The 27,042-nt window shown below is 40.8% G+C and overlaps 1 protein-coding gene across 1 annotated transcript in view; it reads left to right on the plus strand.

Annotated features, from left to right (window-relative positions):
* The first annotated feature begins 11,027 nt into the window (after window positions 1-11,027).
* The window catches only part of LOC149445153 (cytochrome P450 2G1-like), a 34,890-nt gene continuing 18,875 nt past the window's right edge, over window positions 11,028-27,042 (plus strand). The window contains exons 1-2 of the mRNA XM_089654217.1: window positions 11,028-11,204; window positions 22,444-22,606. Of these exons, the coding sequence (XP_089510343.1) occupies window positions 11,028-11,204; window positions 22,444-22,606 (340 nt within the window). The remainder of the gene's footprint in view (window positions 11,205-22,443; window positions 22,607-27,042) is intronic.

Genomic DNA, 27,042 nt, shown 5'->3' on the forward strand with positions numbered 1-27,042 from the left:
ACAAAATAGTAATGCCTGGTGACGATGGTCATTGTTTGTTTCTATTATTATTTCCAGACAAAACAAATACATGATATTGAAGTTTGAAAATACTAAACGTTTATGAGCACACCTTAAGGAAATGATATACTACGGGTAGGAGTCATTATTTGATTATTTGTGTTGTCGGGATATCAATGGAATAATAAGATTGTTCTCTTTTTTAAAAAAAATATGGACATTATAATAGAAATGATTTTTTCCACTATAGGACTGACGTCCTTTAGGTCCCAGTGGTCTTTGGGTGCCTCTTTATCCCCCTGTACTGTCCATGAGCCTTGGTTATCTGAACGCATCTTGGTCCACCTGGTTGTAATGGTAATTTCTATATTTGTTGTTTTTATACACTATGGCCTTTTCTACATGCAATAATTGTTCTTTAAATGTAGCATATACGTGTAGTCTACTGTATGGTGTGTGAAACAAAATACATGTTTTTTTTATTTACAATCTGTACATTATAGAGATGTGGAATTCCTGATATCCCCGAGGAAGGTGTTGTATATCTCTGAAACGCGTTGGTTGAATGGAAACATATCATAACTACCATACCATTTATGACAAACTGTGTCGTACACTTTTCGTATGATGTAATGTAAATAATGAGTATTATATTTTTACTATAAGTTGTGACACGAGTGCCCAAAAAGTCCCATAGGGCGTTTAACTATATATTCTATTTAGGAAATAGGGGCATGGCATTTTTGGAGTGTATCCACAATATTTAGTTGAAGCAATCATGACTATTTGTATTAACCGCTTCCGCACTGCCCTATAGCAGAAATACAACTACAGGGCAGCATGGGTGCACAAAATCTCGTATATATACGTGATTTTGCAGTTCCAGGTACCATTCACAGCCTCGGCTATCAATCAATTGATTGATTTCTTGCCGGCACTCGGTGATCGCTGAGTATCTCTTACAGGGGAGAGACCTGTGTATAAACAACACAAATCTCTCCCCTGTCAGCTCATGCACACTGCATACAAAGCAGTGTGCTTACAGTGAAACACACACACAGCCTCATAGTAAAACAGCACACAATTAACCATTTGATGGCTCCAGATGTTAACCCCTTCCTGCCCAGTGCCATTAGTATACTGTCAGTGCTTTTTATTAGCCCTGATCACTGTATTGGTGTCACTGGGGATGTCAGTGACACCAAGTCAGTTCCCCCCAGTGTCAGAATGCCCACCGCAGCCCCACAGTTGCACTATAAATCGCTGATCGCTGCCATTACTAGTAAACAATTTAAAAAAAAATTCTAGTATATATACAGCCATTTGTAAACACTATAACTTTCACGTAAACCAATTAATTTATATGCATTTTGGCTTAAATTTATGACGAAATTTGATTTTCTACATTTTTTACTGGATATGTTTAATAGCAAAAAGTCAAAAATATTGTTTTTTTCTCAAAATTGTCAGCCTTTTTTTGTTCATAGCACAAAAAATAAAAAACACACAGGAGATCAAATACCACCAAAAGAAAGCTCGATTTGTGGGGGAAAAAAGGAAGTAAATTTCATTTGGGTGTAGCGTTGCATGACCATGCAACTGTCAGTTAAAGTAATGCAGTGCCATATCACAAAAAATGGCCTGGTCAGGAAGGGGGGTGTCAATCCTCTGGAGGGCAAGTGGTTTAAGACAGAAATAATGCCAAAAATTACATATTGGTTAGCTGTCTCAAATGGAACAGGAGGAGATAACCAACCTAAGGCTTATGGCTTGGATGACTTGGAGGAGCGAACTAGTTATATGTTATAGGCATACAGAACTACAATAAGAAAGTATTTCCAATGATATGACCTATTTGTGCTCTTACATTATACATCTTAACAAAATGATAGTAGAAAAGGATATTGAGGGTGGTCGGCCCCCCAGTAAAACACAGGTCAAACAGAGAGGGAGAGAGTATATACAGTGCAAGTATATGAACAGAAAACTGTAAATCAGGAAGCTGAGTTTTTTAGTTTGCCCAGGGAGTTGGACAGAGAGGCCTTGAGGAACCATTCTGTATACTGAAAAGATGTCATTAATGACAGTATTTATAATGGGGAGATGGTACATTCAATATGGGATCTACATCTTGTTATGAACCTACAGAACCTACAGTGCACTGTGGTGTCCAGTGTATCAGAGTACACTGCGTTTTAGTGTACAGTGCATTGCGGTGTCCAGTGCGTTACAGAGTACAGTGCATTGCGGTGTCCAGTGCGTTACAGAGTACAGTGCATTGCGGTGTCCAGTGCGTTACAGAGTACAGTGCATTGCGGTGTCCAGTGCGTTACACAGTACAGTGCATTGCGGTGTCCAGTGTGTATCAGAGTACAGTGCATTGCGGTGTCCAGTGCGTTACACAGTACAGTGCATTGCGGTGTCCAGTGTGTATCAGAGTACAGTGCAATGCGGTGTCCAGTGCGTTACAGAGTACAGTGCATTGCGGTGTCCAGTGCGTTACAGAGTACAGTGCATTGCGGTGTCCAGTGCGTTACACAGTACAGTGCATTGCGGTGTCCAGTGTGTATCAGAGTACAGTGCAATGCGGTGTCCAGTGCGTTACAGAGTACACTGCATTGCAGTGACCAGTGTGTTAACAGAGTACAGTGCATTGAGGTGTCCAGTGTGTATCAGAGTACAGTGCATTGCGGTGTCCAGTGCGTTACACAGTACAGTGCATTGCGGTGTCCAGTGTGTATCAGAGTACAGTGCATTGTGGTGTCCAGTGCATTACACAGTACAGTGCATTGCGGTGACCAGTGTGTTAACAGAGTACAGTGCATTGAGGTGTCCAGTGTGTTTCAGAGTACAGTGCATTGCAGTGTTCAGTGCGTTACAGCGTACAGTGTATTACGGTGACCAGTGTGTTATAGTGTACAGTTCATTTTAAATATTGTATTGTTTTTTTTCACTACAAATAAGATATGTGCGGTGTGCATAGGAATTTGTTCAGATTTTTTTTTCAAACTATAGTTCGGCCCCCCAACAGTGTGAAGGTCCAAGAACTGGCCCCCTTTTTAAAATGTGTGAGGACCCCCGCTGTACAAATTTAGAGCAGCGTGGTGAGCATGCAATTTGTCTTTAGATTTCAACAAGTCTATATCTTCCCTGGGGGAGAGGGAGAAAGAGGGAAGAGAAAGAGGGAGAGAGAGGGGGAGAGAGAGAGAGAGAATGGGGGGATGAGAGAGGGGGAGGGAAGAGAGAGAGAGAAGGGGGGCGAAAGAGGGAGAGGGAGGAGAGAGAGGGAAGAGAAAGAGGGAGAGAGAGAGGGAGAGAGAGAGAATGGGGGATGAGAGAGGGAGAGGGAAGAGAGAGAGAGAGGGAAGAGAAAGAGGGAGAGATGGGGGGAGAGAGCGAGGGAAGGGGGGTGAGAGAGGGAGAGGGAAGAGAGAGAGAGAGAAGGGGGTGAGAGATGGAGAGGGAAGAGAGAGAGGGGGAAGAGAAAGAGGGAGAGAGAGGGAGAGAGAGAGGGGGAGAGAGGGGGGTGGAAGAAAGAGAGGGGGGTAGAGAGAGAAAGAGGCAGGGGGACAGAGGGAGGGGGAGAGAGAAGGAGAGAGGGAGGGGGAGAGAGAAGGAGAGAGGGAGGGGGAGAGAGAGAGACCAGAAATTGCAATTGTATCCAAATTGCGTGAAAAAATGCAATCACCTCTGAACCGCATCAAATCGCCTGATCAAATTACACTGCAAAGTGGATTTAATTTCACATCATTAGTGTGAACCTAGTCTTAGTTGGCACAGTTTTTTCTGGTTGTGAACCTAATTAAATATTTACAGCTACAAACATTTTCAGCTGTTGGTTGGCACTGTTCTTACTTTTATCTCTAAAAGTTTTATTTATGTGTTGCAAAGAGCAACATGCAAAGTCTACTGTTACAGAGCAAACTTGATCCTCAATTGCCCTGGATGAAAAGACTCACTAAACCTTTTCTGTAATTGGTGCTATGGAGTTACTATGCCATCACTCTTTGTGGTATTGAAAACAGTTCTAAGCCATTTGGTATGTTTCTTTTGAATTATATGTTCTTTGTAAGAGTCAAAAGGTAACCACAGTTTACATAATTGCCAAGTCATACTGAGTTCTCTTGATTAGTGCTTGATTTGTACTCCCGCTATCTTGCAGTGGTCAAAGACCTGTCCGTATGACCCCAAAAACAATTAATAGTCCAAAGATTGTGATAAAAGTAGCATGATTTATGTTGTTTTTTTATTTTTTTCTACTTGCTAGAATAAACCAGTATGTCTTAGAAAGTTTTTGTTTATTCCAGATCATAGCGTGGCTAGTAATAGTTAACTACATTCAACAAGTCTTGTAATGTTGCAGACATTTTGACTCTGATTCCAACGGCTTCTTAGGTTTCTAATGAGTGTCGGGAACAGGGACGGACTGATCATTTAGAAACTCGGGCACTGCCCGAGGGCCCGGGGTCAGCAGGGGACCCCATAAGATGCCCCGGTACCTTTTTCATAGGCTTTTTTGAGTTTGGGCAAGGACACAGGGGCCCCATGATCCCCTATTGCCCGGGGGCCCCATGAGTTGTCAGTCCGCCCCTAGTCAGGAACATACTTCAGCACGTATAGCCACTCAAGTAATTCATTCTCCTTAATCAAATCACCATGGTATGTGTCAAGGTAGATGGTGATTGTCCAAGAACATGATGGTTCTTGAAGGTGTGAACATTTGTGAAAACACCATGTTTCTATCACATTATTATTATACAAGATTTATATGACACCAACAGTTTGCGTAGTATTTTATAAAATAAAGGGAGACACTATAGATATTGAGCAGTACTGTTGATACTGATCAGTTGCACCGATTTTGACGAGTCGGCGAGTGGTGGACTTTAAGATTGACGATAGATTTACAGTGAGGGTATATTTGTGTTTTTATTTTATTAGTAAAGGACTTGTCAAGTTTGGGCATCTTTATTTCTAGGTTATATTTCTTTGTGTTAGTAAGTGTGGGGAGCACTATCTTGGGGGTTAATGAGTAGGGGCGGCAGTATCATTCACATAAGGAGCAGTATCTGGGGGACCCCTTATTTTCAAAGAGACTTCCGGATTGCTATAAGCCCCCTGCCTAGAGATCCCCACAATCACCTGGCCAGGGTTGTGGGGATGAGAGCCCTGTCATCATCAACATGGAGACAACGTACTTTGCCAGGAGGTGAACCCTGGCAAGATACCCACCCCCCCCCATGTTGATGGCATGTGGTCTCATACCATTGGGGGGTGCATGCTCACCCTCACTCCTTTCCTGGCCAGCCAAGCAGCCATCTGAGATTAAGGACTTAGTATAGGTTATTAGGAGGACTTTCTTTCCTTTTTTTTTTGTTTTGTTGTATGAGGATTCCCCCTTAAATTCCATAGAATCATAGAGAAAATGAAAACATTGGAAGCAATATATTTCTCTCTGCATGTCCTAGCAGGTCAATGTACATGAACTGAATTAGTAAGAACGTACTGTATGTATGAGCACAATTTTTAGGCTGAATTATGATTGTGTTGTGTGCACTGCAGGGAGCGTGGTAACGCACATGCCTAGAAGCAAATAGCTCCTTTACATGTATAGTAAACTGCAACTCATAGACGTGACCAGCTATCTGGAAATAATGGGATTTCTACTTAAATGCAATTTCATGCAACAAAATGAATCCAGTATCTTCTGTATATGTGGTATATAAAGAAAACACCTATAAAATTTTGATGTTTTGGTATAAGACGCCTGAGGTTCTCCATGCCCACATCTGAGTGTTTCTTCTGTCTGCTGGCAATCTGGTGAGAAAATTGGCACTCTTTTCCACATTTTCTGGCTTTGCCAACACATTGCACCTTTCTGGAGAAAGGTCCTTAACCTTTTGCAGTCACTTTTATGGGTCCATATCCTATCTGATTCCATTCAATTTTTACTGGGCCTGCCTTTTACAGGCCTCTCCAAATCTGCCAAGAGGTTATCCTCTCATGTTTTAATGGTGGCCAGGAGAATCATTCCTATGCATTGGCTATCTACTACATCTCCTACGTGGTCGGAATTGTTGAAGGTTATCACTGAGATTAGAAGAATGGAGTACCTCACTGCTATACATGCTCACTCTGTCCCTCTTTTTGAATCAATTTGGGAACCGTGGGATTGTTTTTTTTCCGATATCTCTACTCAAATGTCTGATACTGCTGGCTAATTCACTGTTATGCACTGACATTGTATGTACAGTATATGTACTTCATCGATGCGCCTATTTCTTTTTGTTCTTTCATTGATTTGTGACTGTTATTTCACAACTATACACAACTCTTTGTTTGTTGTATGTCCTTTAAAACTCAATAAAAAAGAAATTATTAAAAAAAAAGAAAAAAATGATTCCAGGTGAAATATCACCTATTTGCGCCAATGCGTTTCTCCTAGGGTTGAAGTTCTGCTGGAAAATTACCAATGTTGCACATCCCTAATTGGAAATGTATTCAAGAAGACTTAAAAAGTTACCAACACTAACTTAAATTGTAATCTAAGTCATACCTACATCCCTATGTTGAAATAAACTTATCTTGACCTTTGAAAGAATTATTAAAACGTTCATCCTTCCACTTCCACTGAATTATTCCGCTCAGTCCAATAATGCCTCCTATATAGTTTCATAACTGCATAGGACAACAGTAGGTTTATGACCAAAATAAACAGTATATACAGTGAAGGAAATAAGTATTTGATCCCCTGCTGATTTTGAATGTTTGCCCACTCACAAAGAAATGATCAGTCTAAAAATCGAATGGTAGGTGTATTGTAACACTGAGAGACAGAATAGCAACAAAAAATTCAAAAGCAATGCATGTCTAACAAACTATGCACTGGCATCAAGAATTATTAAAACGTTCATCCTTCCACTTCCACTGAATTATTCCGCTCAGTCCAATAATGCCTCCTATATAGTTTCATAACTGCATAGGACAACAGTAGGTTTATGACCAAAATAAACAGTATATACAGTGAAGGAAATAAGTATTTGATCCCCTGCTGATTTTGAATGTTTGCCCACTCACAAAGAAATGATCAGTCTAAAAATCGAATGGTAGGTGTATTGTAACACTGAGAGACAGAATAGCAACAAAAAATTCAAAAGCAATGCATGTCTAACAAACTATGCACTGATTTGCATGTTCATGAGGGAAATAAGTATTTGATCCCCTATAATTTAGCAGGATTTTTGTCTACCAGGTGTCTTTCATACAGGTAACAAGCTGAGATTAGAAGCAGTCTCTTAAAGCGAATGCTGATAATCTCATTTTGTTACCTGTATAAAAGACCCCTGTCCACAGGAGCAATCCAAAAATCAGATTCCAAACTTTTCACCATAGCAAAGACCAAAGAGCTGTCCAAGGATGTCAGGGACAAGATGGTAGACCTATACAAGGATGGAGTGGGCTACCAAACTATCGCCAAGCAGCTTGGTGAGAAGGTGACAACAGTTGATGCAATGATTCGCAAATGGAAGAAACACAAAACAACTGTCAGTCTCCCTAGGTCTGGTGCACCATGCAAGATCTCAACTCGCGGACTGTCAATTATCATGAGAACAGTGAGGAATCATCCCAGAACTAAACGTGAGGATCTTTTCAACGATCTCCAGGCAGTTGGGACCACAGTTACCAAGAAAACAATTATTAATACACTACGCCAACAAGCATTGAAATCCTGCAGTGCCCGCAAGGTCCCTCGGCTTAAGAAAGCACATGTCCAGGACCGTCTGAAGTTTGCCACTGAACATCTGAATGATGCAGAGGAGGAATGGTTAAAAGTGTTGTGGTGAGATGAGACCAAAATCGAGCTCTTTGGCATCAACTCAACTCGCTGTGTTTGGAGGAGGAGGAATGCTGCCTATGACCCCAAGAACACCATCCCAACTGTCAACATGGTGGTGGAAACAGTCTGCTTTGGGGGTGTTTTTCTGCTAAGGGGACAGGACAACTGCACCGCATCAAAGTATTTTCTCAGTATAATATAGTATGTATTGTTTTGCAAGACCTTTTGTAAAAGCATCACTCTCCTTTGTTTCTAACTGAAAAAACTTTCTCAAACACCAATGGCAGCATCCAAGGTTTAGGTTCTGTGCTTGCTCAGCAGCAGGATGGGACTGAAAGAGTTATTGACTATGCTAGCAAAAGCTTGCAGCCTACAGTACATAATGCAACTAATTACAGCTTCTTCGGGTTTGAATCGTTATCTGTTATATGGGCCATAACTAAGACATTTGCTGAATACTTGTGTGCAGACTAGTAGCCATTCACACGGACAATAACCCCTTCTCTTACTTAAAAACCATTAATCTGGTGTCCCTTGGACAACAATTGGTGGGATGTCTAGCTTTTTTCAACTATACTTTTCACTATATACCTGGAAAACTGCTCATCAATGTTGATGCCTTCTCATATTATCCAGAATAACAGCCCCAATTGGATGTTGAACAATACTTGGAGGAGGATGATATTGTCCCATCTCAAGTCAACAGTCAAAAAACAAGCACAATGTCAGTTATATAAAGTAGCCAATTTCAGTAAGCTGCCTCTGAGGTACATTCTCACAAGGAAAGAAAGCAGCAGGAGACTTAGTTTTCCAGGACAACTTCAGCTTTCACCAATGCTCCAAATACTACAGAGGCAGTTGGACAAAATCAGGATTCACAAAGGACTTCTATATCAATGGATATGACTCCCTAATGAGAAGTGAGACATTTTTCAACTTGTGAATCTACAGTCAACAGCTATAGGAGTCTGTTTAATATTACATTGGACAAGTGGATATTCCTGTACTAAACACACAAAAACATTAGTTTGGAGGTACTTTTATTGTTCACTTGAGTGCATAAGGTGCATCAGGAATGTTAAACATGTGCATCCACAAAGGAAAAGTGGAACACACCAGTCCCGTCATCAACACTGGGGAACCATTTCAATTAATGAAAAATTGGAATGAAGCCCATACAAGGTGGAATATCAACTGATCTATGATTTTGTGTTTTCACTGCAAACTCCTTATTTTACCTGCTTACCTTACTCCTTACCTGCTTATGCAACTGTGTTTCTTTAAGAGTGCCAAATATGCCTATGTAATGTCAATGCCAAGGAATTCATTCCTTAGGCTTGGTAAAAGTAGGTTGGTGGGGACCAGTGATTTGGGATGCCACTTCTATTCCCAAGGAGCAAAAGTGCCAATGGAGGACTGATGCAGCAATCCTGTGATCACTTTTGCCTGGTCATGTCTGTATTCATAATGAGTATATAATAATCTATGTATTGAAATTTACATGTCAAATGCTATGACTGGTATTTTACTTTTGAAAACGTAACTGTTAATAATCAGAGAAATCCCACTCATGAGAGTTGTACAATGAATAAAAATAAATAACTAATATTTAAACAGTGATCAAATCAATCCCAAATGCTGTGATAAAATCAGGAAACTTTAAAAAAACCCAGTGTGACGCCATCCACTCACATGCAAGGCTTACTGGAAGGATTGTGACCCCCTGCTAAGAGTGGTCAATCAGCACTCTTTCATATGATATTGGTAACATAATGGATATAAAATGGTCCTCCAAAAACAGCCCCAAAAGAGTGACAGAGAATTGTCTAACCCATATCCTAAATATTGGTTCCAGACCCTTCAATGTGAATCAATAAAGCCAGAATGTGATGTCAGGAACCTGACGAAACGCGTAGGAAAGAGGCACGCACACATGCTACCATGCATGCGGAACTGGCTAGCAGCCATCTTTGATGATGGAAAACACTCCTCTGGCATTTTTTTACATGCGGAATTTATTCCTTATCATGTAAGTGCAATTGTATCCAATACATTTTCTCAACACTGGAAGTTTTACACTATGTGGAGCATTTCTCTGTTGCACTTTACTGCGTGTTCCAGCTTTATTGATTCAGAATCTTCCTTCTTCTACACAGAGTGGGGAGAAATTATTATAACACTTTTTCTTACCCAAGCCTCAGAGAAAATGTTGATATTACAGACAGATCTCATAATGCTTCCCATCCTCTATGAGATCTGCCATCTAAACAATTAATCCAAATCTCTAGATTGTGTTTCCAATAAAGCTGACTTCCCAGAGTGCATGACTTCCCCCCCAGAGTATTTGAGTCTCATGTATTTGATGTACTTTGATTTTGCTTTTTTGTTTTCCATTCTGTATTCCAACGATCGGTATTATGTATAGTCAGTGCTCATATAGCACAGCTTACATTGTAGAACAGCTGTGTAAGTAGCCTGGCTTACGTTGGTATTACGATGAAGTCTTCACCATTTTTTTTATACCGTATAACATTTTAAAACTCAATAAAAATTTAAAAAAAAAAACTGACCTCCATTAGGGATTTGACTAGCTTCCCTCTCCTTATATGTAGGACTTTGCCCACGATTGGCAGTGATGTTGGTCCTGGTGGCAAGTTGTGTCTCCGATACATGGCATTCATGATGAATAGATGATACAGGAAATGAATAGGGGCAGGCATAGAGTGCTTATCCATGTGATGTCCATCTTGTATGGGAGCAGAATGACCAAATACTCCAAAGAATCATCAGTTGTTAAGACGCCAGGAGATGATCCATACAGTGCCCAAGGTTGTAAAGCTGCATCTTTGGATTGGTGTAACAAAAAGGTAGGCTTGATAAAATTATTGGTTTGTTGACAATTTTGAGCAATGTATAGTCATTATGCCAAGGCACCCCAGAATGCTATGGCACCCTGATTGAAAAAGGCTGCTATAGACTTTGCATGTTGCTTTGCATATTAATGATCATTTCAGAGCTGAAAATAGGAATGATGCCAACCAGTTGCTTAGGTTTGTAGCTGTAAACATTTCATTATGTAAACAATAAGTGGAAATTGAACCTAGAAAAGAAAATTGTTTGCTAAGGAATTATTCATTAACTACATAAAGGTGGTTCTGAAGAGTATTCTGACATTCTGCTTTCATACAAGATGGACATCACATGGATAAGCACCCTGCTCCTAGCTCTGATCATCTCCTGTATCATCTACTCATCATGGAATGCCATGTATCGGAGACGTAAGCTGCCACCAGGACCAACACCGCTGCCCATTGTGGGAAACGTCCTACAGATAAAGAGAGGGAAACTAGTCCAATCCCTAATGGAGGTCAGTTTTAATGCAAACATAATCTAGATATTTGGATTCATTGTTTAGATGACAGAGCTCTTAGAGGACAGGAGGCATTATGAGATCTGCCTCTATTATAATTTTTTTCTCTGAAGTTGGGTATGAGAAAGTATTACAATAATCATACCAGTTTCTGTGTAGAAGAAAGAAGATTCTGAATCAGTCATAGAAATCTTCCAGTTAGAAAAAGCTCTGCAAGACAAGAGAAGCTAATCCAATGCTTGGGTGTTTGCTATTGATTAGGTGTTCACCCTTATGCTAAGAAACGTTTTTACAAGCAACTCCTATTCTGCAATTAACATGCAGAAAGTATGAGACCCCTCAGTAAAATTCCCCTTCAGGATCACGCAGACACACTTCTGGGTACATCTGCCATCACCATGTATCCAGAAATGTGATCCAGAAGGGACATTTTCATACAGCTTTGTTCATTATTATCTTTGTGAGTACTTTTAACTTATTTTTAATAAATGTATTAATTGATTTCAAACTATGTGGAGCATCCAGGCTCTATCTTTTCTCTTTCTAACATATGCAGTATGTGATGTTTGGAGAGGACCAAATGTGAGGAGGGTGACTATAGTTTGCTTATTTGGCTATTGGATCTCTTTGTGCTCAGGCTTGTTTGTTGACTGGGAAAGACCATTGCTGACCAGAGGCAGTTCTTGGTTCATGTGTTATATGACTTCTCTATTTCTAGAAAGTCATAATCTTCTTGTAAGCCTTTTTTAATTTCAATGATTTTATTGAAGTTTTGTGGTTGACAAATACAGAGACAAAAAAAATAATAAAAAAGAGGTAAAGAAGGAGAGAAGAAAATGTTTTTTTATAACATAAGGCACACATCAGTAAAAAAAAAAATGTACTGCTGTTATTAGGATGTACATCAGTTCCATTTGCAAAATGCTGTTAACTATACATTAAGTAAGATAGTATGGAATATAATAAAGCAAAACGAGGTACCATAGGAAAGGGGAATAACCATTCACAATCACTTAAGATGTATATTTATAAACCTGTGAGTACCAATTAATCCAGTAAGACCAGTTGTTCTCTGCGACTTTTAGTCTACCATCAATGGATGCAAACATACGTTCGTAAGTGCCATGGGATTGTATCGAAGTGTTCATTTCAGCTCTAGTTAAGGGGTCAATTGTTTTCCAATGCTGGACTATTACTAGTCTGGTGGCCAACAAAATGTGTGACAAGGCAATGATAGAATGGCAGAAATGTATCTATTTCTGTGTTTAATAATGCAAATTCTGGTGTTAGGACATCCTAATTACCTCAGATAATTGATTTGATATATCTACCCAAAAAGACGATATTTTAGGACAATCCCATAGCACATGAAATAAGTTTCCAATGGCTCCACAGTTTCTCCAACATAGGGGTGAGACTGCTGGATCTATCTTGTTTGTGAGAGTTGGGTTGATGTAGCAGTGGAGGTTAATCTTATGAGTGAATTCCCAAAGGTTGGTAGAATGGGTAGCTTTGAAATTAGCCTTGAATGCTTCCAACCACTGAGAATCCTCAAATGTACGACCGATGTCTAGTTCCCATCTTTCAACGGGAGAAAGCTTTTTAAAGGTAGTTTTGTCCTGTAGAAGGTTATTGAAAAGTCGAATGCCTTTCAAAATAATAGACTCGTTAAATAGGTATTTCCATACTAGATTGTTTATAGATTTTGGGAATGAGTAGTTGAAGTATTGATATATGGAGAGGTAAGGTAGTCGGAGATAGTCCCAGAGAGCTTTTTGGAGGAAGTAGCGTAAAGTCAAAACTGAGGCAAATAGTGTAAGGGAGATGGTTTTATCTTTACATTTCACCCATGTCACAAAAAGCAACCAAACATATAAGTTGTGTCCCGGGATTCGAAGCGATTTGATATCTTTCCAGAGATTAGTTGTATTTGGTGAGAACCATATTTAACTTTGCGCCAATATCGCTGCATTATAATAATCCCTAAAATCCAACTGATCTGTGTTTCAGCAGTTTTGTGCAGGAGCATCTATCTTTTTGTTTTGCCATAAATACCGGCTTAATAGAGATTGTAGAGAATCGAAATATGACAGCGGAATCGGGATAGGCATTGATCTGAAAAGATATAGCAACTGAAGCGTCTTAAATGCCGCTAACCTCCCTGTCCAGGAGAGCATATATTTTGTAGTCTGTTCAAGTTCCCATGAGAGACTGTGTAGGAAGGGGGTGTAAATAGCTTGAAATAGGGATAATACATTTTTAGTTAATTTTATGCCAAGATAGGCAATAGATTCTTCAGCCCAGACTTAGGGCTATATGGCAGTAAGAGATTTTTTTCTGTAAAGAAGGTAGTCCTAAATTTAAAATAAACAACTCATTTTCATTTACCTTGTAATATGAAACAGCACTAAATTCAGATACTGTGAGTTGCACCAAAGCCAGGGAAGAGGCAAGATTGGTTATCATAAGGATGACATCATCTGCAAAAAGATTTAGTTTATGCTCCTTAGAACCAATAAAGAAACCTGTGATGTTTTTTTTGAGATCTTACTTTTTCTGAAAGTGGCTCCATAAGAAGGTTGAAAATAAGAGGGTAAAGGGGACACCCTTGTCTAGTGCCATTAGTGATATTGAATGCTTTAGATAGCATAGCTGCACAGTACACCTGGGCGGTAGGTTGTTAGTATAATGCCATGATTGCTGAGAAAATATGACTTTGAAAGCCAAATTTGCGCTGGGTCATGACTAGGTACAGTATGTCCAGTGTACTCTATCAAATGCCTTCTCTGCATCTAAAGATAAGAGCAGAGAAGGCATTTTATGAGGAGTGGTGTGATGAATGATGTTAATCATGTGCCGGGTGGCGTCTGAGGTTTGTCGCCCTTTAGTAAAGCCTGATTAATCTGGGTGCATAATAGTTGGGAGGATATCAATCAGACGATTTGCATTTACTTTAGTGTACAATTCAAGATCATGATTCAATAAGATCGGGTGGAAATGTTGAGGAGTATTGAGTTCCTTTCCTGGCTTCGGTAGTGTAATAATGAATGCCTTTAACATTTCATGCGGGAAGAAGGCAGAACAGGCAGCAGCATTGTAAACCCTAGTTAGAGGGTCAGTAATAATATCCTTGAATTGCTTATAGTATTCTCCTATGAAGCCGTCAGGGCCAGGAGATTTATTGTTTGGGAAAGAGTTAATAGCTTTATCTATCTCTGAGTGAGTGAACAGGGAGTTCAAATACTCTAATCGTGAGTCAGGTAAACTTGGAAGCTGCACCGAGCTTAGAAAGGATTGAATGACAGTATAGTCAGGTTGTAGTAATGATGCCTCATCTTTCAGATTATAAAGCACGCTATAATATGCGCTAAAGGCTTCGGCTATTGCTTGTAGGTTGGTTAATCTCTCTTGTGTAATAGGGTGGTGCAGGGGTGGACTGACCATTTGGAAACTCTGGCACTGCCCGAGGGCCCGGGGTCAGTAGGGGGCCACATGAGATGCCCCTGGTACCTTTTTCATAGGCTTTTTTGAGTTTGGGCAAGGACACAGGGGCCCCATGATCCCCTATTGCCCGGGGGCCCCATGAGTTGTCAGTCCGCCCCTGGGGTGGTGGAAATAAGGGATATGTGATTTAGTGCGTTAACCTTTAATTTAATTAGCCATAAGTTTCCCTGCTATATGCCCTGAAGTATAACTTTTTTTCAGTCGCTTTCACAGTTCTTCAAACCCTTCTAATAAAAGGGATCGCAGCTCTAGTCTTAGTCTACCTAGCTTGGTCTTAAGGGTAGGCTGGGGTTGTTGTTTATTAAGGGTATCAGTGGTTTGACTTTCTGCTATTAGACTGTCAATGCTCTGCATCCTCCAGTTTTTTACCCTGGCTCCAAGTTGTATGAAAAGACTGCGCATATAGGCTTTATGAGTGGCCCACAATATATATGGGTCAGAAACCGAGACCTTGTTTATCCGAAAGAACTCCTCCAGGTGTTTCCAAAGATCTTTTGCATAATGGGCAGATTGCAGAAGAAGAGTGTTCAACCGCCAAAGATAAGTAGGATTAGACTTTGGATTATCCTCGATGGTAATTCAGATAGGCGAGTGGTCAGACCAGGTGCTGGGTAGAATTTCAGATTTTGATATTTTTGTATAAGCCACTGGTATACTAGGAAAAGATTGATGAGAGAGTAAGAATTATGGCAAGCCGAGAAGAAAGTGTAATCTCTTTCCCCCACATCTCCATACGTCGTGAAGTTGAGATCTTGTGAGAAATGGTCCCACATTAGATTTTCCTCATCTAGTTGAGGTTGAAGAGTCGAGCTGTGGGTCAGGAATTGAGTTGAAGTCTTCGCACCATAGAAGAGATCCTTGCTGTATGGCACTAACCTTCTTATAGAGTTTCCGTAAAAATTGTATCTGGTGGATGTTTGGTGCATACACGTTAACTACTGTATATCTGGAGTTGTTAAAAGGGCATAGAAGAATAAGATACTGGCCATCTTGATCCACAATAATGTCATGTAACTGGAATGAAATTGTATTTTTGATTGCTAAAAGGACTCCCTTCTTTTTCGCTGGAGCGCTTGCCATGAATATGTGAGATAAATTTTTATTGGTACAGGCAGGTTGATGAGACACATGAAAGTGCTTTACCTGTACACATATGATATCACACTGAGAGTCTTTGGCCAATTACCAAAGAGAAGGTCTTTTCATTGGGTGATTAAGCCCTTTGGCATTTATAGAAAGAACCTTTATGGGCATGTCCTCGATACTTTTCCTGCGCTACTTATATACTACTCATATTTGGCCTTGTTGAAGATGAGGCAGGGGGTTGAGTAAAGATGTTCCATTAGCATAACAGGTTTAGGCCATCAGTTAGTGTGGATACAGCATGTTTTGCACCATTATGTGTAATCAGCAATTTAGCTGGGGCTACCCATTGGTATTGGATCTTGTGATTCCGCATAGCCTTCATTATGGTGTTAAGTAGACTGTGACGCTGGAGTGTATGCTGTGAGAAATCTGCAAAAAAGCTGAAGATGCGTATAAGCCTCGGGAAGTGTTCCCAGGGTTCTAGCTTATTGTATTAGCTGCTCCTTTACATGATAAAAATGAATGCGCAGTATAACATCTCTCAAGACTGAGTCAGGCAGGAATGCTGGTTTGGGGAGTCTATGGATGCGATTGACTACCAGCTCAATATTTCTTAACTCAGGAGATAGGGCTTTGATAATGCTTTGGACATAAGAAGGTAAATCAGAAGCCTGTACCAATTCAGATATACCACGAATTTTAACGTTGTTGCGGCGGGACCTATCCTCTAGATTCACCAGTTTATGTTTGATTCACTTGTGCTCCTCCACGTGATCATCATGGGCATCTACGAGATCATTTATAGTGGATGTAAAGTCCTCCATTTTTGTTTCAATATGGGACACTCTGTCTAGTATTGTTTTGTTTTTGATCAATCCAATCTTTTAAATGCTTACCTGTATCCATGAGGAATCATCCCTTCACCAACAATGCCTATAATATAATAAATGGTGTCATGTTCAAAAAGTCTCATCAAAAATCCTCTTTCTATGTTCACAAAACTGTGTGTGTCTCGTCGTGGGTAAATCCGCATCAAAGTTAGCCAGCCAGGGATGATTCCTCATGGATACAGGTGAACATTTAAAAGATTGGATTGATCATTATTGAGGTTAAATATTGAGCCTGACGGGTACCTTCCTCCGCTTTTTGACAGTGGGAGTGTTAGGTATGTGTTTGAAAGGGGGTATCGGTAATTATGAGTCCCCAACCATATTATAGGAACCTTGACTTATTGATTAATTGTTTTTTTATATATTGTCATGTTTAGACTATTATACAAGAGGTTCCATAGATCATATGCCCTATATGGACTCATCTATATACGCCTACATATGAATTATTTTGTTGTTTGCCCCTCTATCAAGTAAGTGGCTCATTGTTGCTCGATTGCTGAGTTCACTCCCCCTCCCCCTTTTCCCCTTCTTTATTGCTTTATTTATTTTATTAATATTACTTTTGTGGGTCAGGATACCATAATATTTGGGATATCAGGATAAATAATGAATATGGATGCCCACAAAAGACTGCTTTGTCTACTCCCTGTGTGTGCTGATGCCTTGCATCCCCATCTGTATTGGTATGTGGACTTGCGAAGAACAGTTTTCAATGTTCATGTTAGTTCTGGAAAATGTCTGTACATGATTAATGTTTTATATATAAAATATATATATTTATATGTATAAATATATATATATATTTTTAAAATTTGATTTCTCTGCCTCCAATCTCTACGATCCTGAGGAAGCTAATAAGCAAAACGTATCAACCCTTTGGAGGACATAATGCTATAGGGAACATTGTGGATACATTTGGGCTGGTTAGCCATGTATTGTTTTTAAAAACAAGTCCAGTTTATGTTGTATTCAATAAAATATGTAATTTTATAACTAAAATATGTGAGTGTGTCCTATACTGTATCAGTAAAGTCCCATGATGTTCCCCTAGGGATATTTTTCTTTTTTTGGATTGGGTTTACAATAACGCTTTTAAATTATGTAATCATGTAAACTCTTACACAGCACAGTGGAGGGCAAATTCTGTTGAACCGGCAGCACAAAATGTCTTGCAAAATAGAATTCATTCTATAGCAGTTCTGTTACTAATGTTCACTATTAGAGAGATAAATGTGTGTATAAACAGAGGATAGAAGCCTATCCCGCCTTCAGCTAATAATGGAATCTTCTATTCCTCCTACCAGTCCATCCCCCACAGTTATTACCTTTTATACCACTAGCCCCTCCCTCTTAGATTGTAAGCTCCAAGGAGCAGGGCCCTCCTAACCCTCTTGTATTGAACTGTATTGTTTCTGTATTGTCTCCCTTTATTTTGTAAAGTGCTGTGCAAACTGTTGGCACTATATAAATCCTGTATAATAATAATATAATAATAGAAATGCTTCCTTTGTCCAAAATCAGTTGAGTCTTACTGTTCATTTCTAAAATCCGATAAAGGGAATTAGAAGACGGCGCCACACAGCTTAAAGTGGATCTTTTTTTATCTGTCAACATAAAGCTTTTGTTGGCATCAATAAGTAGTCACTGACTAAACTGAAACATACCTATCAGCAACACAGGAATGCCACACATCTAGATGCAAAACAATCTTTCAATAGCCAGAAGGAACAAGTTCTATTCTGACATGTTTTGCACTAGGCATAGCGCTTTCTCTATGCATTCTTTGAGAAAGCAGTGCACCTAGTGCAAAACGTGTCATGAAAGAACTTGTTCCTGCTGGCTATTATAATAAAGGAATCTTATTTTGCATCCTGGGGTGCAGTATTCCTGTTGCTGATTCAATTGATTACTTTGGTACAGACAAGCAGAGCCAGCACCTGAGATGTGATTGTGGAGTGTGGGGCATGATCTCGCCTGGAGCACCATGTGAAATATCAAAGTGAACCTTTACCCTGTTGAATGATAGACAGAGTCTGGAGACTTCTTTTTTTCTAGTACCAACTTGAAGTGGACAAACAATCTCTTGGCTAGAGAAAGCCTTAACTTTTGGTGTGGGGGCATGAGTACCTCTCCAAGTTTTTTGGTTGATTGTGTGCTTTTTTTCTGGCTGGCTTGACAAGCTTTAACAAACCTCTGTAACTGATTGTGTTCTAATTGAGTTCACAAATGCTTTGCTGGTCTTGCTGAAGACTCCTGCAGTAGCCTTACTTAGTCTAGGTTCACACCTATGCAGGTTGCGTTTGAGGCATTTCTGCATTGCGTTTTGCATTTTTGCACTTGCGTTTTTGACGCGTTTGTAATACATTTTTCTTTTCCCATTTTTCAAATGTTTCTTGTTGCTGGCCAGATTTTAAATGCAAAATGCTGCTGAAAATGCTTAGGTGTGAACCTCGGGTAATCCAGTTCTAATAGGACACTCATTCTTATAAAAACAGGGATGTCTAGGAAGGCAAAGGCATGCATCACCATGACCACTCAGATTTGATAAAATGTTTGCTTAAACCTCTCATCCAAGCTATATCTCACTTACAGTGACTAGAAATATGGTCCAGAAGCCCTCAATTCCAACCTCTCCAATCAGTGTCACCCACTGTCTAGTGGAGGCTAAATACTTGGCTAGATTTTTTATGGCATTCTTCAATGCTGGTAATGGAGATGGAGCCTCTACTTCCTTTGTCAAAGGCAACACAGGCCCCTAGGTGACTGACACCCAAGCTTCTTTTTGTTCCTGACCACATTCTATAGCTTCTTGTAGCATGGCTGGTGCATGTAACAGTTCCATCTGCTCTCACTCAATCTTTCAGTTCAGGTTTTGCACAAACTGCAGAGGTCAACTGGTTGTGCATAACGTGATCTGAATTTGCTTCTGCTGTGCAATCAGATCCATCTGTATTCTCCAGACATTTCCACATATCCTATATGGCCAATGCATATGGCGAAGAGTATCACCATCTTGTTGACTCGGAGTGCAAAATTTCTTCTGGTATGCAAAATACGTAACTTCACCATATAGGTTTTTCACCCCTGCCACCACTGCATCCAATGCTGCCCTCTCCATTTACGATGAAGCTAACATTGCCCTGCAAGCTCTCCCATCTAAGGAATTGATAGCTAGGTCAGGGAAGTGTGCTGCATGTACTTGATACAGGTGAGCAGTTGTTTTGGAATTAACAGCAATCACATGGCAGCAACTCAATGCATTTATACATCTAGACGTGGTAAAGAAACATAACAAGCATCAGAATGGGGAAGAAAGGGGATTTAAGTGACTTTGAACGTGGCATGGTTGTTGGTGCCAGATGGGCTGGTCCGAGTATTTAAAAAAGTGCTGATCTACTGGGATTTTCATGCACAACCATCTCTAGGGTTTACAGAGAATGGTCAGAAAAAGAGAAAATATCCAGTGAGCAGCAGCAGTTCTGTGGATGAAAATGCCTTGTTGATGTCAGAGGTCAGAGGAGAATGGGCAGACTGGTTCAAGATGATAGGAAGGTAACAGTAACGCATGTCAATATGGTCCAAAATCTCTGATTAATGTTTCCAACACCTTGTTGAATCCGTGCCAAAAAGAATTAAGGAAGTTCTAAAGGCAAAAGGAGTCCAACCTGGTACTAGCAAGGTGTACCTAAAAAAGTGGCTGGAGAGTGTGTGTGGCAGTAGTAGTATCCAAATAACTGAAATCTACAATCTCTTAGAACAGTAATGTGGCATAAAAACAGAACAAGTCCAACAAGTACACTACATAGATCCTGAGTGCTTACAGAACATTTGGATTTACCAAGGATTACCTCTTCATTCTGGCACTGCCTTGTTGTACTACTCAGAGGTTATCTTAAAGGTTTTAGAACACCAGCAGATTCTGCAAAAGGCAGCCTGTCCTTTATTAATCACTAACTCCGATCATATACTCTGCCCTAAGTACAGGACATTCTGATTTTCAGATCCTCTGACTTTCCCACTGAGGGGTGAGGAGTCCTATCTATCCTTCACCACCCGGGATCTTTCCATACCTAAAATGATTCCCACTGTCGGGGCCCTTTGGTGGTGCAGATTGTATTATTTATAGCACATCTATATCCCAAAATGACTTTCAAAATTTTGAGAAAACTCTGACAAAACTAAATGTAGCCTGGACTCTATGGAAGAGGACACAATAGTGATGGGATTGCTTTGATTGTGTGATCACAGGAACACAGCATCACTTCTCAGCTCTGGTCACCCAATGGAGCTGCATCCTGCATCCTGGTGATTTCCAACTCTCCCACCATATTTCTTCTGATTGTCACAACTTTAATGGCTAGGCTAACTTGCCTGCATTAAAATGGTCTATGATTCTTAACCTCAAAGCATAATATACTGTAAACCCTACTAATAAAGTTCTTCTATTGTGTAACAAAGTGAGCGCTACTAATGAGGAGACAAAAATAAGCAGCTAATAGCACTAGAGGTGATCACAACCACCTCTGGTATAAGTAAATAAATAAAGTGCAGCGCTAAAAAAACAACAAGTATAGAGTTCGATCTAAAAAGTTCAATCAATAAATTCGTAAATAATGCAATCGGTCTGTGAATATGGTGGACACAGCTTTGACTGATCCGGAAAAAATGGCAGAAATGCGCACTCACCGACCGTGCATAGGAAATGCGCATGTGTATAACAAATCCTACAGATGTCGTTATCCCCCAGGATGAGGTGTCATCAACCGATCTGCTGGACGTACAGGGCCTCCTTAGGATAAGGATGAGTCAGCCGGGCAAAAGGTTCCTTCCAGGTAAAGGCTTCCCTCCTCTGGATGTAGTATGTAGCTGTGTCTGCTGACCCCTCAATGAGGGGCAAAAAGTGGGAGAGTACCCATAGTGTAGTATGTCAAATATTTTATTGGTAAAAGAAACTCGGTACAAGGCAGGTCAGTAATGGTGCTGGCAAATGCCAGAAAACACAGTGAATAAAAATGTGTTACTGACCTAAAATGCAGCTGGCCACCAGACCTCCTTGTGGTCAGAGCGGCAATGAGGCGTCACAGGCTGTCAGTTCCTCCTGAGGCCTTTCGTGCTAAGGCACATCATCAGAGGGGATACTGACCAGGTCTTAACACGAAAGGCCTCAGAAGTCAGACAGATCTAGACTCCCCTATGATCCTATTATTTTTCTGTTATCCTAATACAGAAGGGTGTATGAGAGTTGTGTTCCCAAGATTGGAAGCATGTTACTGACAGAATCACCTCAATGATATACAAGAAAACTAGTGCAGACACCACAACTAAGGACTAGTAGACTGCACTACATTAAAATTTTGTTTTTAGGATTAGAAATACTTTATTAGATGTCTGTCCTAAACTGTTAGGTGGGCCTTTAAGCCATGTCACATTGGGTGTCCACAATTCATATGTGGCTGGCACTGATTTGTTGTTGACAACTATAATTTGTATGTTGTACAGTGGTTTGCCGTTATTGTTGGACACATATTGTTTGAAATCAACAAAACTTTGGCATTACCATTTCAACAATTGTCCAGGTTTTTTATTGGGTCGTGATGGGCAAAGTATACAGGTTGATTTGTTAAAGCTATAATGCCAATGATTATCAACAGTGATGATCTTTCTAGTCTCCATGTTTTTAAATTGTAGTCAGTAAGAACCTATTTTTTTATAATATATGCCAAATATAATAAAATTCTCATATTCTATTTCAGTTTGCAGAGAAATACGGATCAATATATACTGTTTATTTTGGCCATAATCCTATTGTTGTCCTAAGCGGTTATGAAACTGTAAAAGAGGCATTACTGGACCGAGCAGAAGAATTTAGTGGACGTGGAAGAAATTCAGCTTTTGAAGATTTTTTCAAAGGACATGGTAAGCATAGTAGGCATGACTTATGAGTGACTAGTGCTTAATCCCAAAGGATTCTGTATTTTCTCAGGTCCCCTGTTCCCAGAGCCCACAACACTGCAAGTAGCACCACACTCTCTGACACACCTGGACTGAAGAGTGGATATTATTGTGACAATATATATGCAGCAACCAGAGAAAAAAAATGGTAACAACCCCTCAAACAAAGATATAAAACAACAGCAAACAGGGTATGCAGTTGGCCAACAAATATACACTGCTCAAAAATATTAAAGGAACACTTATTATTATACACATTATTATTATACAGTATTTATATAGCTCCAACAGTTCGTTCAGCGCTGTACATTACAATGGGAGACAATACATGAGACAGTACAATAACAATACAATGCGATACACAAGGAGTTCGAGGGCCCTGCTTCTTGGAGCTTACAATCTAGGACATCAGCTCTCAATGGGGAAAAATATCATGCTGGATATCAATACTGATATGGAGTGGGTTAGGAACGTAAGGATGCCCCATCGTTTGATGGAAATTACATTTATCAACCTCCAGAGAACTGAATTCAAAGAAAAAATCAAAGTGAAAAAATGATGCAGCAGGCTAGTCCATTTTGCTGAAATGTCATTGCAGCAACTCAACATTGTACTCAGTAGTTTGTATGACCCCCACATGCTTGTATGCATGTCTGACAACATCGGGGCATGCTCCTAATGAGATGGTGGATGGTGTCCTGGGGTATTTCCTCCCAGATCTCTACCAGGGCATCACTGAGCTCCTGGATAGTCTGAGGTGCAACCTGGTGGTGTCGGATGGTCTGAAACATGATATCCCAGAAGTGTTCTTTTTGATTTAGGTCAGACGAGCATGGGGGCCATTCAATGGTATAAATTCCTTCATCCTCCAATAACTGCCTGCATACTCTCACCACATGAGGCTGGGCATTGTCGTGCACCAGGAGGAACCAAGGACCACTGAACCAGCGTAGGGTCTGACAATGGGTCCAAGGATTTCATCCCAATACCTAATGACAGTCAGGGTGCCATTGTCTAGCCTGTAGAGGTCTGTGCATCCATCCATGGATATGCCTACCTACACCATCACTGACCTACCATCAAAACGGTCATGCTGAACGACGTTACAGACAACATAACATTCTCCACGGCTTCTCCATACCCTTTCACATCTGTCACATGTGCTCAGGATGAACTTGCTCTCATCTTTGAAAAGCACAGGGTGCCAGTGGCAAACCAGCCAATTCTGGTGTTCAACGGCAAATGCCAATCAAGCTCTATGATGCCAGGCACTGAGCACATGGCCCACTAGAGGACATCGGACCCTCAGGCCACCCTCATGAAGTCTGTTTCTGATTGTTTCTGACAGAGATATTCACACCAGTTTCCTACTGGAGGTCATTTTTTATGGCACTGACAGTGCTCATCCTGTTTCTCCTTGCACAAAGGAGCAGATACCAGTCCTGCTGATGAGTTAAGTACCTTCTATGGCCCTGCACACCTCTCCTAGAGTAACTGCCTGTCTCCTGGAATCTCCTCCATGCTCTTGAGACTGTGCTGGGAGATACAGCAAACCTTCTAGTAATGGCACATATTGATGTGCCATCCTGGAGGAGTTGGACTGCCTGTGCAACCTCTGTAGGGTCCAGGTATCGCCTCATGCTACCAGTAGTGACACTGACCCTAGCCAAATGCAAAACTAGTGAAAAACAGTCAGAAAAGGTGAGTAGTGAAAAAAATGTCAGTAGCCTCCACCTGTAAAACCATTCCTGTTTTAGGGATCGTATCATTGTGGCCCATCTAGTGCACCTGTTAATTTCATTAACACCAAAGCAGCTGAAACTGATTACCAACCCCCTCTGTTACTTAACTGACCAGATCAATATCCCAGGAGTTCAATTGACCTGTTGCTATACACTGATTAAAAAGTGTTCCTTTAATTTTTTTGAGCAGTGTATAAACAGTAGCTGTTGGGTTATACAGCTGGTAATAAGTCAATGCTCCAGAGAATTACCTCTAAACTCTATACTAGGGAGGGTCCTGCTTAAGAGACAATGTTACAATAACAGTCTGCCAGTCAGTATTAAACCCTTTCCCTACTGTCCAGCATGTTGGGGCCCAGGGTAATTTCTTCCTAATGGTTCTCTCTTTAATGGGATGCAGTAGGGTTTGGCCAGCAGTCTCTCACCATCTCTTGGGGAGACAGTTAGTCTCCCTCTGTTCTGCTTTGGCTGCTCAGTGAAGTCAGTAGCAGCAGTGTTCTCCATAACAATCAGGTGGCAGCACCAATCAGGAACAGTGGCGTTCTCCCCAATGAACAGGCAGCAGCATCAGTCAGAGACAGTGGCATTTTCGTGTACCAGGAGGTGTCTGCTACTCTGCCTCTTTTCACATCAGATGTGATGGCAAAATGTTCTACCAACAGTTTCCAGCCTAGTATGTCTCCCATAATGTCCTCACCACATCTGCCTTGAGCCCCGGAATAGACTTTCTTTTCCACAGAGCCTAGTCCTGCTGTTATGTGTAGTTCCATTGCCAATCTGTAATACAAACCGAGTCTGTCTGGGTACTACATCTCCCACACGTCACAGTTGAAAATCAAGGAAATTGGCTGCACACTCCACTAAAATGTGTATGTTTATTAAAGCAGACGGTTATGAATAAGCGCTTAAAGAGTTACAAAACACATTCACTTTTCCTTCTTTTGTGTGCCAGTGTTGTGATATGTATTTATTTATTATGATTTAATGAACCTAAACATTTTAGTGGAGTGTGCAGCCAGTTTCCTTGATTTTCTGCTGTCTCCGGAGGCGAGCACCTCTATGTGTGTTGGATAGATCCAGTAACACCACCTAGAGCAGTGTTTACTTTTCCTTTGGACCACAAGTCATAGTTGCACCCAGCATGCTCAGTACTTCCCACAATTCACAGCAGTTGAGTTTCCTTTTCTTCTCTGTGATTTTGAGGGTGGTGGTCAGGGCTTTCCTCCACTTCTCTCTCTGGTTGCATACTTGAGAGGAGGAGAGGAAGTGTAGGACAGAAGGAGTGATCATAGCCCAGTTCCTGTTGACAAACAGGTCAGCTCTGTGGACCAGGGACTGCACATTTACCTTCAAATTCAGGATGTAATAAATAGACTTCTAGTTCATTGATAAAGAACAGTTTCATTCATTAAGTAATGAAAATCAAGTGAACTGAGACGACTCTTGACTCATACAAATATCCTTAAAGCTGAACTCTAGGAGTATAAAAAGACACACATTAATGAAGCTCTGCAATCATTAGTATGTCATTAAATTCATGTTTTAAATGCAAGCAGTGTAAGTATAGTTGACTTTTCACCAGACTTTTGAAGTTCTCGTACAAAAGGGATGGGGTGTGAAAGGAATGAAACCTGAAATACATTTTAATGTGCCTCATTCTGTTACTAACAGTACTTTATTTGCTGTCTGTCCCTGCAGAAAAGATTCCCATCCAAGGTTTGACCCACGTCCTACTTTAAATGTGTATTTACATATAATTATCATAAATACCTAAATTCCAGACCCATGTAATTGAGATGTAAACTGAGATGTAAAGAGCAGCACCAGAAGCCAATCAGGGATATATTGCTTTGTAAACTGCTATCAGGCCCACATTGAACATGTTACTATTATTATTATTATTATACAGTATTTAGATAGCGCCAAAGGGTTTGCTCAGTGCTGTACAATAGCGAGGGGGACAGAATATGAGACAAAACAGTAACAATACAATACACGAGGGGTTCGAGGGCCCTGCTCTTTTGAGCTTACAATCTAGGAGGGAGGGGATAGTGGTACAGGAGGAAGTGGCTGTGGGGGATGGAGTGGTGGGAGAAGTGGAGGAGATCCGTTGTTAGGTGAGGGTGGGGTAGGCTTATCTGAAGAGATGGGTTTTCAGGGTGCGCCTGAAGGTGAGGAGGGTAGGTAACAGTCTGATGGATTGGGGTAGGGAGTTCCAGAGGATGGGGGAAGTCCTGGAGAAGTCCAGCAGTCAGGCGTGGGGGGAGGAGACCAGGGAGCTAGAGAGTAGGAGGTCTTATGAGGAGCGAAGGGCACGGGTAGGGTGGTATTTGGGTATCAGGTCAGTTAGGTAGTTTGGGACGGCGTTGTGAATGGCTTTGTAGGTCAGAGTTAGTAATTTGAATTTGATGCGCTGGGCAATCGGGAGCCAGTGAAGGGATTGGCAGAGGGGGGCGGCAGATGTGGAGCGGTTGGTGAGGTGGATGAGTCTAGCCGCTGAGTGGGGATAACGTTTGTTTGGGTAGGCCAGTGAGAAGGGAGTTGCAGTAGTCCAGGCGTGAGATAACGAGGAGGTGTACGAATTGTTTAGTGGTGTCTGGGGTGAGGAACGTACGTATCTTGGAGATGTTGCGGAGCTGGAGCATGCATGACTTTGAT

The sequence above is a fragment of the Staurois parvus genome, unplaced genomic scaffold (assembly GCF_062004578.1).
Source record: "Staurois parvus isolate SC_StPar_1 unplaced genomic scaffold, SC_StPar_1.0 ptg000746l, whole genome shotgun sequence".
Lineage (NCBI taxonomy): Eukaryota > Metazoa > Chordata > Amphibia > Anura > Ranidae > Staurois > Staurois parvus.